A 15,227-nucleotide genomic window follows, 5' to 3' on the forward strand; every position below is an offset into this window, starting at 1 on the left:
AAGAATTGAAAGTAGGGATTCAAAGAGACATTTGTACACTCATGTTCACAACAGCATTATATACAATAACAAAAGGTGGAAGTGACTCAAAGGTACATCAGCAGATGGATGGATAAACAAGATGTGGTCCATCCATATAACAAAATACTTTGCAGTCTTAAAAAAGGCAGGAAATTCTGACACTTTACAACATAAACCTCCAGGACATTATGCTAAATGAAAGGAGCTGAAAAAGGGACAAAAAGACAAATACTGCATGATTCCACTCGGATGAGGTAACCTAGTCAAATTCATAGAGATGCAAAAGAATGATGGTTGCCAGAAGCTGAGAGGTGGGGATGGAGAATGAGTGTTTAATTGGAGCTCTGCTCAGATGGTAGAGAATCTGCCTGCAGTGCAGGAGACCTGGGTTCGATCCCTGGGTCAGGAAAATCCCCTGGAGAAGGGAAGGGCACCCCACTCCAGTATTCTTGCCTGGAGAATTCCATGTATAGAGGAGCCTGGCAGGCTACAGTCCATGGGGTCGCAAGGAGTCAGACACAACGGAGCGACTAACACTTTTACTTTCCCTTTGCAGTTTCTTAAGAAGAAGAAAATTCTGGGGATGGTTGGTGGTGAAAGTTGCAACAAGTATCAGTGGACTTGAGGGCCACTCAATTGCAAATATAGAAGTGGTAAACTTGTGTCTTTGTGTTTTTGGCTGCAGTAGACTTGTTGCTGCAGCAGGCTTTCCCTAGATGTGGCAAGCGGGGGCTACTCTGCTGTGGTGCTCAGGCTCCTCCTTGCAGTGGCTTCTCCTGTGGCAGGGCATGGGCTCCATGCTGCGGCAGCTTCAGTCGTTGCAGCTCCCAGGCTCTAGACTACAGGCTCAGTAGTTGTGGTGCATGGATTTACTTGCTCCAAGGGACGTGGAATCTTCCAGGAGCAGGATCGAACGATGACCCCTGTATTGGCAGGCAGATTCTTATCCACTAGACCACCAGAGGGGCTTCCCAGGCACTAGTAGTAAAAAATCTGTCTGCCAAAGCAAGAGACGTAAGAGATGTGGGTTGACCCCCAGGTCGGGAAGATCCCCTGGAGGAGGGCATGGCAACCCACTCCAGTATTCTTGCTTGGAGAATCCCACGGACAGAGGAGCCTGCCGGGCTACAGTCCGTGGGGTCACAAAGTCAGACACAACTGAAGCGACTTATGTTACGTTTTATACAACTGAAAATAAATTTTAAAAAAATTAATTAAAAAAATTAAGTGTGGAAGAGACTTTATTTCTTCAGGTACTAGAATCAAGTGACAAGCCATGACCCACTGCTCAAAGTGCCCACAGACACATATGCATGATCACAAAGACATTTGGACTTGAGAGTCTCTGGAAAGGATATGTGCTGGCCAGGTAGCCCTGTGCCCACCACTCCCAGTCACTTTACCTGCCTGTCTATGGAAGCATTGGAGGTTGGAACTCCAGACGGAGTGAGGGAAGACTCAGGTGAGAGTTTGTATTGCCTGTCATTGTTGCCAATGGCCTGGGAAGTCTGTGTGTCCATCTTTCAGGGAAAGAGCTGGTGAAGTCATGACATGGAGGGCAGTAACACTCACCCAGTATACCATGCGCCCCTTCGTGTCCCAACTCCACGTGAATTAGTTCTGTCCAATGTACCACAAGCACAAGTGACCTGTGTCATTTCTGGGCTGAAGCCACTGGTGGAGCCACCATTGGTTTGGGTCCCCGAAAAACAATGTCAAAATAGAGGCCCCACTGTGAACCATGACGAACAGGTAGTGTGAGCAAGTCAGCAAGAAATAGGTCTTTATGTCAGACCACCGTAATCTGGGAGTTAATTTGTTGCTGCAGCACAGCCTCGCTTATCCTAATACATGTGCTGTGACTGGTGGGAAAGGTTTTCTCAGCTTCACAAGCTCCAGGTGGGAGCCACAGACCACAGCCCTAGTTCCACCCCTCTAAGCTAGAAATCTCAGAAAAAGCACATGCCTTCCCTGGGCTTAGGTTCCCCAGCCATTCCATTTTTATCCTACAAATTAGAAAGTTCGTATTATTCAACATATAGGGGGAAAGACAGGTGCTGCTTACTAATTCAGGAGGGCAGAGGTGAGCACTTGCCTCTGACTTGAACCTTCCTGGCCTTTTATTTCCCCAGGTGTCCCTGCTGGGGCTCTGAATCATCCATGGTTTCTAGGGTTGGGCTTGAGATGGAAATTAAGGAGCCACGGGGCCCAGGAACTTTAAGAGCATTCCTTTATCACTGGACCCCGGTGTCAGGGGTCAAGAAGGAGGGGCCGATTCACTCCCCACTGTCACAGCTTCAGCCTCATCTACAGGGGCTGGCCTGAGACCCCAAGCCCCTTGCTGAGGGGACCTTTTGATGCTGACCTTGACCCCAGCCTGCTTTGGGGACCCTCACCCCCAAAAGTGCCACACTCAGTGCTGGATCCACTCCACCCGGCACACGCTGTCAGAGGCGTCCTTCCCCAGATGAGGAGGGCCAGGCTGAGGCCAGGGCACCTCTGAGATTCTAAGGGCATCAGCAGGACAGACCCGGCACATGTGGGAATCTGGGGCTGCAGGGAGCACTGAGCTTTACTTACAAATGTGTCACAGAATCCCCTCACCCCAACCCCAGGGTCCCCTTCTGTGTCCCCAGGAAGGAGACAGGCCGGGGCCCACCCACTGGCCCAGCCTAGGAAGGAAGGTGGGGCCTGAGTCCACCTCCAGCCAAGACTGGGCAAGGCTCCCCTCTCGTGGGCACCCCTGCCAGAGGGGTGAAGCTGAAACGACGGCAGGAGCACTGTTCACTTCCAAGTGGCCAGTCCTCAGGGCTTCGGCTGGGGGGAGCGGGGCCGGGACATGGAGGGTTCTGACCAGATTGGGGTCGGGGGTGGGACCTGTATTGGCACAGCCTAGGGAATGAAGAGAAAGGTCTCAGAGGGGGCCTCTTTGGGATGGGTTCCCCCCATATGCAGCCTCATCCCCTTCTGGATCTCAGACTTGGGGTCAGCTTCCAGGGCATGGTGGGGTAGCCAGTGGGGAGCAGTGGAGACTGGAGAGGTGCTGGGGGTCAGGGCCAGGGATATGGGAGCCCACAGAGAGAGGCTTCCAGGTTCTGCGCCCCTCCCCCAGAGACTCTGCAGTCCCCAGGCTGCTCCAAGGTGTCTGCCCCTCCCAGGGCACCCTGGACGTACCAGGTGAGGAGAGCCGGTGGCTGACAGCTTCTGATGGTGGGCCTCAGAGGAGACACTGGACCAGAGGTCCAGGGTCTTGGGAGCTGAGCTCTTCTCAGACTTCGGAGGGATAATGTCCCAGCCCAGCAGGCAGTGCTGTGGAGAGCAAGGGATTAAGGCGCCTGGCTGGGGGCGGGGCTCCCCACTGACCAGGCAAGCCCAGGGAGGGGCTGCACCTCTCCTTCCGGACTGGCAGCCTCCTCTAGGACAGGGCTGTGTCTCCCATGAGGGGGGAGGGACCCCCCGCAAATAATCAGTGTCTCCCATGACTAAGGCTCCCCCAGGGCAGAGGTCTGTGTCCACCACTGTTCCCCCAGGCCTCCCTTTTCTAATCCTGCGGACCCAAACCACAGATGGGTGGAGGGAAGGCTGTGGATGCTGATGGAGCACATCCTGTGTGCCAGGCTCTGCTCCAGGCCCCTAACAAGTACTGACTCACTGACCTGCCCCCCGCTCACCCCATAAGCCTGAGGACAGTACACTGGACCCATTTTACAGATGAGCAAATGGACTTTCCTCAGTACTCCTTCTCCTTGCTTCCACTCCAGCATCCTCGGCCTCAACTGGGAGTGAGTGGGGTCCCCACTGACCCCTGTCCTACCCAGAAGACACAAAGGGTGGCTCTATGGGGGAGGCATCATGGAAGTATAAGACCCCAAGTTCTACCTGGCTGACCATGGAAAAGGCACCTCCCCTCTGCCTCAGTCTCCTCGTCTGTAAATTGGAATAACAGCAGGACCTCTATTCTCTGGAGAAGGAAATGGCAACCCACTCCAGTATTCTTGCCTGGAGAACCCATGGACAGAGGAGCCTGGCAGGCTACAGTCCATGGGGTCGCAAGTGTCGGACACGACTTAGCAACTAAACCACCACCACTGCACTCTCTGTTGCTTGACCCCACAAGATAAACCCCCTGAGGACTGTGCACACGGCACACAAAAGCATGAGAAATCAGACCTTTCTGCATTATGCTAGCTCATGGGCAGACGGGGGGTGGGTGGGGAGCCTGACCTCCATCAGGGAACAGGAACAGCACAGGTGACGTGAGTGGCCCAGTCTGAATTCCAGAGACTGGGGTCCTTGAGCCCAGCGTCACTGTGTGGCTCTGGGACAGTCCTGGCCCTCTCTGGGCCTCAGGACACAACCGAGGACTGGGCCAGACAGGGGGCAGCCCTACCCCCATCCTCACCCGGGGCAGTGCCAGTGTGTCGGAGGCATCGAAGCTCTTCCGCCGATGGATGCGGTGCCGGTGCGGGGGATCCAGGACGGACAGTGGGATGCTCACCCTGGGGGTGGAGACAGTGGGGGCGCTCCTGCAGGTCTCTCCAGGCTGCGATGCCCGACCTGCCCCCAAGACCATGGGCCCCAGGCTCTGCTCCCCTCTGCCACCGCCCCTGCGACTCCCCTGGGTGTCCTGCCCACTCAGGCCACTCACCTGACCTGCGCTGGCTCTGCCAGGGTCCCCGCACCCCGCTGGGCCCGTGGCTTCCTGCACAGGCGGCAAGGGGTGCCAGGATCCGCAGGCACCAGAAACAGGCGCCGGTTGACACGGTAACAGTACACGCCTGTGAGACCAGAGAGGAGCAGAAGTCCCTCCTCAGCCAGGGAACCTAGACCCCCTGGACCCCAACCACACAGGCCCACCAGCCCCTGCACAGCCCCAGTGGCCACATTCACAGGCCCACCCACGTGTACACGGAGTGTGCACACATACACGTGCTCACACACAACGACACTGAGCACCGCTTTCTACTCAAGCATGACACATGCGTGCACACGTGCTGGCATCTTCATACATTCAAGTGTCATCTGTGCACACTCAGAGCACTGCTTCATATAGTCACATTTGTGGACATATACGGTGTGTTTATACTTGTAATCACACATAGTGCACACACATATATGTCCACGTGAACACACCTCACACACGCATATACATACATGGATACAAACACTATACGTTGCATGTACAAACCCACAACATAGACTCAGATGCTCACGTGACTGAGCTAGAACCCCCCCCACCTCACATGACCCATATGCAGAGAGGAGAGGAAGGGGGTGCGGGCATGTGGGAAGCAAGGCGGTTGGGGAAGCTGGCAGTGAGTGCACAGGGCTGGCCCTACTCCCCATGAGGCCAGGCCTCAGCTCACCCCCACCCCTTACCCAGGGCTCACCATGCCCTGTTGGGACACCAGGCTCCCTCCCTGAGTCCTCAACACTCAGCTGCTTCCCCAGGCCCCCAGGCCTTGGCTGGGCTCTGGGGTAACCAAGTGTTTACACTCACATTCATGGTCCTCCTCCACGGCATCACTCTCCTGCAGGCCTAGGAAGTGGGGTCTGTGAGGGTGAGAGGGTGAGCAGGCCAGGGCAAGAAGGCGAGCAGGCCTGAGCCTCCCTGCCCACCCTGTGCCTGCCCCTGCTCACCCAGGGCCACTGCAAATACACTCCTCCTTGTTGGCTTCCCGGAACTTCTGCAGCTTCGAGAAGAAGGCCTCAGGCTTGCTGGTGACGGCAAAGGTGTTGTCCAGGGACCCTGGGGGGACAATGCACAAAGGAGCTGCTGTGTGGCCAAGACGCAGGGGTTGCTTAGCACTGGCGATCCAGGCCACTGAGTCGCGTACAGACCTGGAGGGGTCCTTCAACTCACGTGACACATGCATACCCAATCGTCTGTGCAAAAAGTATTTATAGAGCGCCAGCTACAAACCAGACAGTGTTTCAGGTGCTGGGGAAAGAACAGCAACCAGACTAAGCCTCCACCCTTTTGAGGCTTACATTCTAATGCAGCCACAAACCAGTCGCTAAACAAACCTGAGATACCAAGTGGAAAGGCGACACCTATCAGGAAGCAGGAGAGAAAGAGGGTCAGGAAACTGAGCTTGGCCGGCAGAGGGGCCAGAGGGAGCTTCCCTGAGGACGTGACACCTGAGTGGAGACCTGATGAGGGAGGGAGGGAGCCATAGGGACATCCCAGGCAGACAGAGGAGCAAATGCAAAGGCCCTGGGGCAGGTGTGTGCTGGTACACTGGAATCACACTCAGGAGGTGAAATGCGCAGAGCGGTGAGAGCTGAGATGTGACTGGGAAACCACTGATGGGTTTGGGGACAAGGAGTGATATGATCACATCAGCCATGTGCTTTTAGAGTACTCCTCTTCTGGCTGCAGCAAGGTGAGAAGAAGCAGGCATACCAGTTAGGGGACTACTGCAGGCATCCTGGTGGAGACAAGACGGTGAATTCTAGAAATATGTTGAAGGCAGGGCTACCAGGGTGTATGTATGAAAAGGAGAGGAAAAATCAAGGTTGATCTCCAGATTATGGCCAGAGCTGCCGCCAAGAGATAGGAAAGACTATGGGAGGGTGGACCAAGAGCCGTGGAAGTCAGGACCTTGATTTTGGACCTGAGATTAGTCTAGGACACCTAATGAGCCAGGCAGAGAAGAAAGTCAGATACACAAGTCTGGAATTCAGAGGAGCAGCATGGGTTAACTGGGTGAGAAGAGGGCGAGGAGAGTCTTAACACTGACGGGGCCTAGGAAGTTTGGAGGTTGGAACAAGGAAGCAGATCCGGCAGAGGAAACCGGATGGAGCTACCAGGGAAGTGGGGAACAGCCAGGGGATGCCCAGGTTTGGAAGCCAAGGGAAGAAAGAGCTTTGGGGAGGGAAGAGGGAGTGGTCGCTGTGTCCATGCTACTCAGGGCCCAAAAAGTGTGTGGACTGAGAACTCAGCTGGGAGCTGGTAATGCAGTGGTCACAGCTAACCTCGGGTGGTGTCAGGGACTAAAGCCCGATTTTAAGAAAAAGTCAGGGAGAGAAACTGGAGATGGTGAATCAAGATGGCCTTTAGAGTTTCATGATAAAGAAAAGCAGAGAACATGGGTATTAACTAGAAACAGGAGGGGAAGTCACAGACTTAATCAGTTCTCATTAATACTCCCAGCTTTACCCCAACCGGATGTGAGATTTGCTAAGCTTTTCAGTCTCTTGGCCCTCAGCCTTCTCATCTGTCAGTGGGGACAGTAATAGTATCCACCTGATCAGATGATTGTGAAGAGTCAAGAAGTTAATGGTAGGAATCTTGGGACAGGGCCCAGCACAGGACAAGTGCTCCGTGAAATCAGTTCTCATTAATACTTCCCAGTGTTCATAGGCTGACGGAGCAGAATGATGGTGGAGGGAGGACAGGAGAGAATTACAGGAAGCAAGAGCTTTGGGAATCAAGAAGGAATGGGGCCAAGCACACAAATGCACAGACAGGCTGGAGACAGCTCAGAAAGGAGGAGAGAGGTGCACATGGACACAGGGCAGGAATGAGGCAGGCGCCTCCGCTTTCCCAGGGACAGGAAGCAAGGCGGTGAGCTGGCAGACAGGGACCATGTCCCCTCCGCAGGGGCCCAGGAGCCTCACAGAGCCCCCGCCTTGTGGCAGGAACTCAACCTCTCCGAGCATCAGTTTCCTCCTTCATGAAAATGATGATCCAACAGCCCAAGCTCTGAAGGCTGTCCACTCACTCCTTCAACCAGTGTTGGTGTGCTGGCCCTGTTCTAGGCTCAAGGAACACAGCAACAAAAAGACAGCCAGGCCCCTGCTCCAACAGAGCTCATGAGCCAGACAAGAAACAAGCAAACAAGATGATTTCTGAGAATGAATGAACGAAGAACACAAAAGTAGCTGACGCTTACAGGCAAGGATGCAGGGGCGGTGTTCCTCCGACTTTGTGCTCATGCAAGGCACCTAATATTTGAGCTGGGTGCTTGGTGATGAAAAGGAACCCGCAGGTGTGAATCTGGGGAAGTGCATTCAAAGCAAAGGGAAGAGGGACTTGCATAGCAGTCCAGTGGTTAAGGCTCCATGCTTCCAAGGCAGGGGGCATGGGTTCAATCCCTGGACGGGGAACTAAGATCCCACATGCTGCACAACACCGCCAAAGCAAAGCAAACAGCAAGTGCAAAGGCAGGTGGCCATGAGCACACAGCTGGTTCAAGGACCAGCAAGGAGGCCAACGAGGCTGGAGCAAAGAATCAGAAGATAGATGGTTAGAGGTTATGTCACCAGGCCAGCAGAGGCCAGATCTTACCTCAGAAGTCTAGATAACGATTTTGGATTTACTTTAAGTGCTAGCTTCCTAGGTGGTGCTAGTGGTAAAGAATCCACCTGCCCAATGCAGGAGACGTAAGAGACCTGGATTTGATCACTGGGTTGGGAAGATCCCCTGGAGGAAGGCATGGCAACCCATTCCAGTATTCTTGTCTGGCGAATCCCATGCACAGAGGAGCCTGGCAGGCTACACGGGGTCGCAAAGAGTGAGGCACAAATGCAGTGACTTAGCGCACAGACTAAGCGCTAGGTATTCTGAATGACATGATCTGATTCCCAGGTTTCAAAATTCATTCTGGCTGTTGAGTCAAAAATGGATGATAATGGGGTTGGAAAGAGGCCAGAGGGCATTCAGCCAGGAAGCAACTGAGGTTGCTGGGGGAGGGGGAAACGTAAAGAGACGATACACATACAGTTTCCCAGGGCCTGGCACACAATAAATGCCAAAAAAATAAGGCAGCTCTCATTCATGCAACAAACACTCGGCGAACACCATCTCTGTGCTTTTCACTGTGCCAAGGGCCGAGGCAGGAGACGTGGTACTGAAGATGCTTCCACCTGGTGGGGGCTCAGGCAGGTGCATAAGCAAGCTAGGGCCCCCACCCCCAATCTCCAGGCCTTGGGGAGGGCCACACCTGCAATCCAGTCATAGCCCAGGTAGGGTCTCAGGCGCCAGCTCTTCTCAGGCACTGGAGACTCCTTTTTGGTCACTCTTGGCTGAGGAGGGAGGCAAAGAGAGACAAGGTTGTGCCAGCAGGCCCGGCCCAAAGGAGGCCCCACCTTGAGGGGAGGAAAGGGGCTATGTCTTAACTTACACCCTGACATAGGCCCCAGGGTTCAGCTGAGGGCTTGGGGGCTGGAGGATAAGAGTTTGACCCCCCACTCTCCCCACCATCTGTGACTGTGAACAAGTCTGTCCTCTGAACCTCGGTCTTCCCATCTGCACAATGGGGCTGGTCACCTTCTTCCCAAAGTGCTCTCTGAAAAACTAATGGCCACAACTTATCAAGCACTCAGGCTGAGCAGGACACGACTCACAGCACCTCCCAGGAGTCTCTCACCCTGGAAGGGAAGCTGCCTGTGAGTGCATCTGTCAGAGGAGAAACTGAGGTTCAAGGAAGCCCCATCAATGGCTGCCCCACTCTCCCACATTACCTTGGACAACTTGCCCTGTCGAGCCAAGATGGACCTCAGAGCCTGAGCCTCCTGGGTCCCTGGACTGTCCAGCTCTGCTGAAAGCTCTGGGTCATTTGAGTCTGAGACGGCCAGTAAGGGAGCTGAGTGGGGCCTCGGTGGGCCCAGGGTCTCCTGGTGGAGGCATTTGGCAGGTAGGAGAGAGTTCATCCCAGAGCTGGCCTCGCCAGGCCAGTACCTATCACAGGGGTCACCAGGGTGGGCATCTTGTAGGCAGGAGGCTCTCAAGGCAACTGAGGACATCTCTTGGGACGATGGCACCTCCGAGTCGTAGCTGCTGCTCGAGTCCAGGCTCGACTGGAACAGAGAGGCTTGATCACCAGCCACCCACCCGCTCCTCATCCTTGCTCAGCCTCTGCAGTTTCCCAGGCCATACCTTCCCACGCTGGAACTCACTCAGTTTTCTCATCATCAGTAAAATGGTCACACTGCGTAGGAGGACCTGGAAGGCCTGGATTCTGGCCTGAGGGTTAGGCAGCCCCTCTCTCACCCCTGGGACTTGGCCAAGGTGCTTACCTCTGAAGCTGCCTTGGCCACGGACCGCCGCACGGCATCCTGCCCGACCCACAGTTGCCTCAGGAGCTCCAGGTTGAGCTGCCGCAGCTGCACTAAGTCCCTGGTCTCCACCATCCTGGGCTTTCCACGACAGAGGTCACCGACTCCCAGACCACAGACTGCCCTCAGGGCTGAGTTCTCCTACCTGAAGCCAAGACAGAGAGCATGACAGCACTGAGGAGGCTGCCCTTCAGAGCCAGAGTCAAATCCCCACTCTGATACTCCCTAACTGGGAAACCTCGGGCAAGTTAATTAACCTCTCTATGCCTTAGTTTCCTCACCTGCCAAACAGACGATAATACCATCAACCTCCTAAGGCTGTTGTAAGGGCTAAAGGAGGTAATGCATATTATATTGGCGGTCCAGTGGTTAAAGACTCCACACTCCCAATGCAAGGGGCATGGACCGGTTCGATCCCTGCTCAGGAAACTAAGATGCCACACTCAGACCCGCCAAAATATTTTTTAATTAAAAGAAAATCTTAGTCCAATACCTGGCACACACAATGAGCGCTCAATAAATTCTTATTATTGTTAAACTAGCCAGAGCATGTTTCCTGACATGTCAAAAGAGATTAATCTCTCCCCTTTAACAACCTTAACTATGAAATTATGACTAGTTTAATTTGTAGAAATCAACCCTGAATATTCATTGGAAGGACTGATGCTGAAGCTCCAATATTTTGGCCACCTGATGCGAAGAGCCGACTCACTAGAAAAGACCCTGATGCTTGGAAAGACTGAAGGCAGGAGAAGGATGAGATGGTTGGATGGCATTACCGACTCCATGGACGTGAGTTTGAGCAAACTCTGGGAGATGGTAAAGGACAGGAAAACCTGGCGTGCTGCAGTCCATGGGGTCACAAAGAGTCAGACATGAATGAGCGACTGAACAACAACACCTTAATTTATAGTGGACAATTAGGGCAAGTCTACAAATGTAAAACATTATAACTTTCGAATTCAACACAAATCAGATTTCTGAAGGGACTGGTCCTTCTCTCCTGCCCTCCCTTCTTCTTTTCTTTTTTTTTTTTTAACAAATGAAGAAGTTCAGAGAAATTAAAATACTAGCCCCAAGTCACACTGCTTGTAGTGGCATAGCCAGGATTTGAACCCAAATCTGGCTCCAGGGTCCACGGTTATAACAACCTTTCCCCAAACAGTGTGGAGGGGGGCCTAGGAAGCCACCTCATTCTCCAGCCTTTGGCCTCCCAGGGATCTGGGCTCAAGGACACACTGATGCCTCTGGAAGAGATTTCAGCCGATTAGGTGAAGAGGCTTCATCTTCTCTCTTGAGCTCCAAGCCCAGATTCCTCCAACTAGAAATTCAGCCTCCCCCAGTACACACGATCCCTTTCTAACACTGGGTCCTGTCAGACACCCTGCTCTCAGAAACCCTGCCCTGACCCCAGCCCTTCCACCCACACTCCTCACCTGTGGACCACCCATATCGGGGCCCCCTCCTCAAGGCCCGGCTGCAAGGGCTAAAGCAGAGAGACCCGCCCCCCACATACACCCACGCAGGGAAGGGAGAACAGTGGAGATGCGAGTACAGTGGTGGGTGGTGCAGACAAGTGGGGAAGACAGCCTGATCCCGGTCCCCGCCCTCATCTGACTGAACGACTTTGGCCTCCATTTTCGCACAGCGTTAAAGAGAGAAAACCTCCGGCTCTGGAGGCTCTCTGGAAAGCTATAGCTGCGCCAAGGCGACGGGAAGGCAACGTTCAAAAGAGACACACACTGAGGCAGCGGCAGTGCAGCGGAACACAAGGGCGGGAGGTCCCCTCCCGGGAATGGGAGACTCAGCCTCCCTCTTCTTTCCCATCACCGGACCAGGACGCTCCGTGGAAGTGCACGTGGAACAATCCGTCCAACCACTCCTCTCCAACCCCGGGGCCTGCCACTTCCGCACTCACCGCCGGGAAGTCGGGGAATCAAGCTGCCTGCCGCAGCCAGCGCTGCCGAGAGTTCCGCCAGGCCCACCTAACGCGTCAGCAACTGAGGGCGGGGCCTGAGCCGGGCGCCCTGATTGGCCAGACGTGGGGCGGAGCCGAGACGCTCCTGGGAGCCGTTACTTCGCATCAGAAGCAGCAGGCTCAACATTGGGGCGGGGCTCAACGCTGATTGGTCAATTCCGAGACCTGGTTCGATCGTCAGAATGCGGCGGGCGTCTTCTGGAGCCCAGAAGACGGGCTCCGATTAGTCCGGGCAAGGCCTCAGTCTCTTTCTTGTTTGGTTGCGGAAGTTTTAGCTTCCGGGAGGGTAAGCGGCGGCCAGCGACTCATGCTTTCATACTTTCATGTACTTATCTTGCCTGTTTTGTGCCAGTAGGCACTATGCTAATAAGCACTTCAGTTCAGTCCCTCAGTCGTGTCCGACTCTTTGCGACCCCATGGACTGCAGCACGCCAGGATTCCCTGTCGATCACCAGCTACCGGAGCTTGCTCAAACTCGTGTCCGTCGAGTTGGTGATGCCATCCAGCCACCTCATCCTCTGTCATCCCCTTCTCCTCCTGCCTTCAATCTTTCCCAGCATCAGGGTCTTTCCAGTGAGTCAGTTCTTCGCATCAGGTGGCCAAAGTATTGGAGTTTCAGCTTCAGCATCAGTCCTTCCAATGAATTTCAGGGTTGCTTTCCTTTAGGATTGACTGGTTTGATCTCCATGCAGTGCAACGGACTCTCGAGAGCCTTCTGCAACATTACAGTTTAAAAGCATTAATTCTTCAGTGCTCAGCTTTCTTTATGGTCCAACTCTCACATCCATACGTGACTACTGGAAAAACCATAGCTTTGACTAGACGGACCTTTGTCGGTATAGTAATGTCTCTGCTTTTTAATATGCTGTCTAGGTTGGTCATAGCTTTTCTTCCAAAGAGCAAGCATCTTTTAATTTCATGGCTGCAGTCACCATCTGAAGTGATTTTGGAGCCCAAGAAAATAAAGTCTCTCACTATTTCCATTGTTTCCCCATCTATGTGCCATGAAGTGATGGGACTGGATGCCATGGTCTTAGCTTTCTGAATGTTGAGTTTTAAACCAGCTTTTTCACTCTCCTCTTTCACTTTCATCAAGAGGCTCTTTAGTTCCTCTTTGCTTTCTGCCATAAGGGTGGTATCATCTGCATATCTGAGGTTTTTGATATTTCCTTGATTCCAGCTTGTGTTTCATTCAGTTCAGCATTTTGCTTTATGTACTCTGCATATAAGTTAAATAAACAGAGTGACAATATACACCCTTTTCGTACTCCTTTCCAATTTGGGACCAGTCTGTTGTTCCATGTCCAGTTCTAACTGTTGCTTCTTGACCTGCTTACAGATTTCTCAGGAGGCAGGTAATGTGGTCTGGTATTCCCATCTCTTGAAGAATTTTCCACAGTTTGTTGTGATCCACACAGTCAAAGGCATTAGAGTAATCAATGAGGCAGAAGTAGATGTTCTTCTGGAATTCTGTTGCTTTTTCTATGATACAACGGATGTTGGCAATTTGATCTCTGGTTCCTCTGCCTCTTCTAAATCCAGCTTAAACATCTGGAAGTTCTCAGGTTGCATACTACTAAAGCCTCACTTGGAGAATTTTGAGCATTAGTTTGCTAGCATGTGAAATGAGTGCAGTTGTGCAGTAGTTTGAACATTCTTTGGCATTGCTTTTCTTTGGAGTTGGAATGAAAACTGACCTTCTCCAGTCCTGTGGTCACTGAGTTATCCAAATTTTTTGGCATATTGAATGTGGCACTTTCACAGCATCATCTTTTAAGATTTGAAATAGCTCATCTGGAAGTAGGAAAGAATTATGAGATGTCTCTGCCTGGAGAAGGGAGAGATAGCCTGTGGGTAAGATATGAACACAGATAGCTATGATTTAGTCTGTAAAATATGGGCAGGTTTATATGGTGTGCCTACTTTATGACAGGTATTTTCCATATACCAGTGTGTGCCAACCAGCCTCATAAATGTGCTTTAAGATGAGTATTATTGTCCCATTTTACAGGAAAAAAGAAAAAAAAATGAAAACGAGGTTATGAAAGATGAAGTGACTTGCCCAGAACTTTTAAAAGCAATCAGTGTGCTATATTCGAAATGGATCACCAATAATGGATAACCAGTAATGGATAACCAATACTATATAGCAGAGGACCCTGGCGGGCTATGGTCCATGGGAATCACAAAGAGTCAGACACAACTGAGCGACTACCACTTTCACCTCACTTCATATAGCACAGGAACTCTGCTCAATGTTATGTGGCAGCCTGGATAAGAGGAGAGTTTAGGAGAGAATGGATACACGTATATGTATGGCTGAGTCCCTTTGCTGTTCACTTAAAACTATCAAAACATTGTTAATCGGCTATATCCTAATACAAAATGAAAAGTTAAAAAAAAAATCAATCAGTGTAATTCCCCAATTAACAGAGGAAAGGAAAGGAAAGAAAGAAGAGTCATCTCATTAGATTCAGAAAAATCCACCAAGTGCTGTCCGTTTTTCTTAGTAGTTGGAAGTGGAGTGCCACAATATTTTAACTTGAAGCAGTGTTCCAGCATTTGACAAAATCTAACATTCATGTCTTATTAAAAAAAAAAAAAAAAAGCTTCCAAATAATCCAATTTTTAAAAAGGCAGAGGATCTGAATAGACATTTTTCCAAAGACATACAGATGGCCAACAGGTACATGGGAGGATGCTCAATATCAATAATCATCAGGAAAACGCAAATCAAAAGCACAGTGAGTTATTGCCTCAGTGTGTTAGATTGGCTATTATCAACAAGACAAGAAATAATAAGTGTTTGCAAGGATGTGTAGAAAAGGGAACCCTTATGCACTGTTGGTGGAAAATCGATGCAATCACTGTGGAAAATAGTATGGAGGCTCCTGAAAAAATTAAAAATAGGAACTTCCCTGGCATTCCAGTGGTTAGAACTCCACCCTTCAAATGGAGGGGCCATAGGTTCGATCCCTGGTCAGGGAACTAGGATCCCACATGCTGCATGGCATGTGGCCAAAATAAATTTTTTTTTATTAAAAAAAATAAAATTACCAATTTTTAAGCAATTCCACTTCTGGGTATTCATCTGAGGAAAACAAGAACACTGATTTATGCACCTCCATATTCACTGAAGCATTTTTTACAGTAGCCAAGATATGGA

The 15,227-nt window shown here is 51.7% G+C and overlaps 1 protein-coding gene across 3 annotated transcripts; it reads right to left on the reverse strand.

Moving 5' to 3' along the window:
- Nucleotides 1–480: 480 nt before the first annotated feature.
- Nucleotides 481–12,068, reverse strand: MIIP (migration and invasion inhibitory protein). Of its 3 annotated transcripts, none has more exons than XM_052653777.1 (10): nt 11,827–11,966; nt 10,045–10,228; nt 9,490–9,825; nt 8,970–9,051; nt 5,662–5,770; nt 5,522–5,574; nt 4,670–4,799; nt 4,424–4,520; nt 3,196–3,330; nt 481–944 (listed from the first exon to the last, which is right to left on the reverse strand). In XM_052653777.1, the coding sequence occupies exons 2-10, from the start codon at nt 10,156–10,158 to the stop codon at nt 891–893; spliced, it is 1,110 nt and encodes a 369-aa protein (XP_052509737.1). In that variant the 5' UTR covers nt 10,159–10,228; nt 11,827–11,966; the 3' UTR covers nt 481–890. The 3 variants fall into 3 exon arrangements, with proteins under 3 accessions (XP_052509737.1, XP_052509736.1, XP_052509735.1); XM_052653776.1 differs by lacking the exons at nt 481–944; nt 11,827–11,966 and adding exons at nt 1,253–2,913; nt 12,002–12,068; XM_052653775.1 differs by lacking the exon at nt 481–944 and adding an exon at nt 1,253–2,913.
- Between the last annotated feature and the right edge of the window lie 3,159 nt (nt 12,069–15,227).

Source organism: Budorcas taxicolor, chromosome 16 (assembly GCF_023091745.1).
Source record: "Budorcas taxicolor isolate Tak-1 chromosome 16, Takin1.1, whole genome shotgun sequence".
NCBI lineage: Eukaryota > Metazoa > Chordata > Mammalia > Artiodactyla > Bovidae > Budorcas > Budorcas taxicolor.

Bases quoted from the DNA above. Each gene is read 5' to 3' on its own strand.
- MIIP (XM_052653776.1), bottom strand. From the start codon at position 10,158: ATGGTGGAGACCAGGGACTTAGTGCAGCTGCGGCAGCTCAACCTGGAG. The intron at 9,826-10,044 runs GTAAGCACCTTG...TCTCTGTTCCAG, and splicing joins TGGCCAAGGCAGCTTCAGAG to TCGAGCCTGGACTCGAGCAG. The intron at 9,052-9,489 runs GTAATGTGGGAG...CTCCCTCCTCAG, and splicing joins GACAGGGCAAGTTGTCCAAG to CCAAGAGTGACCAAAAAGGA.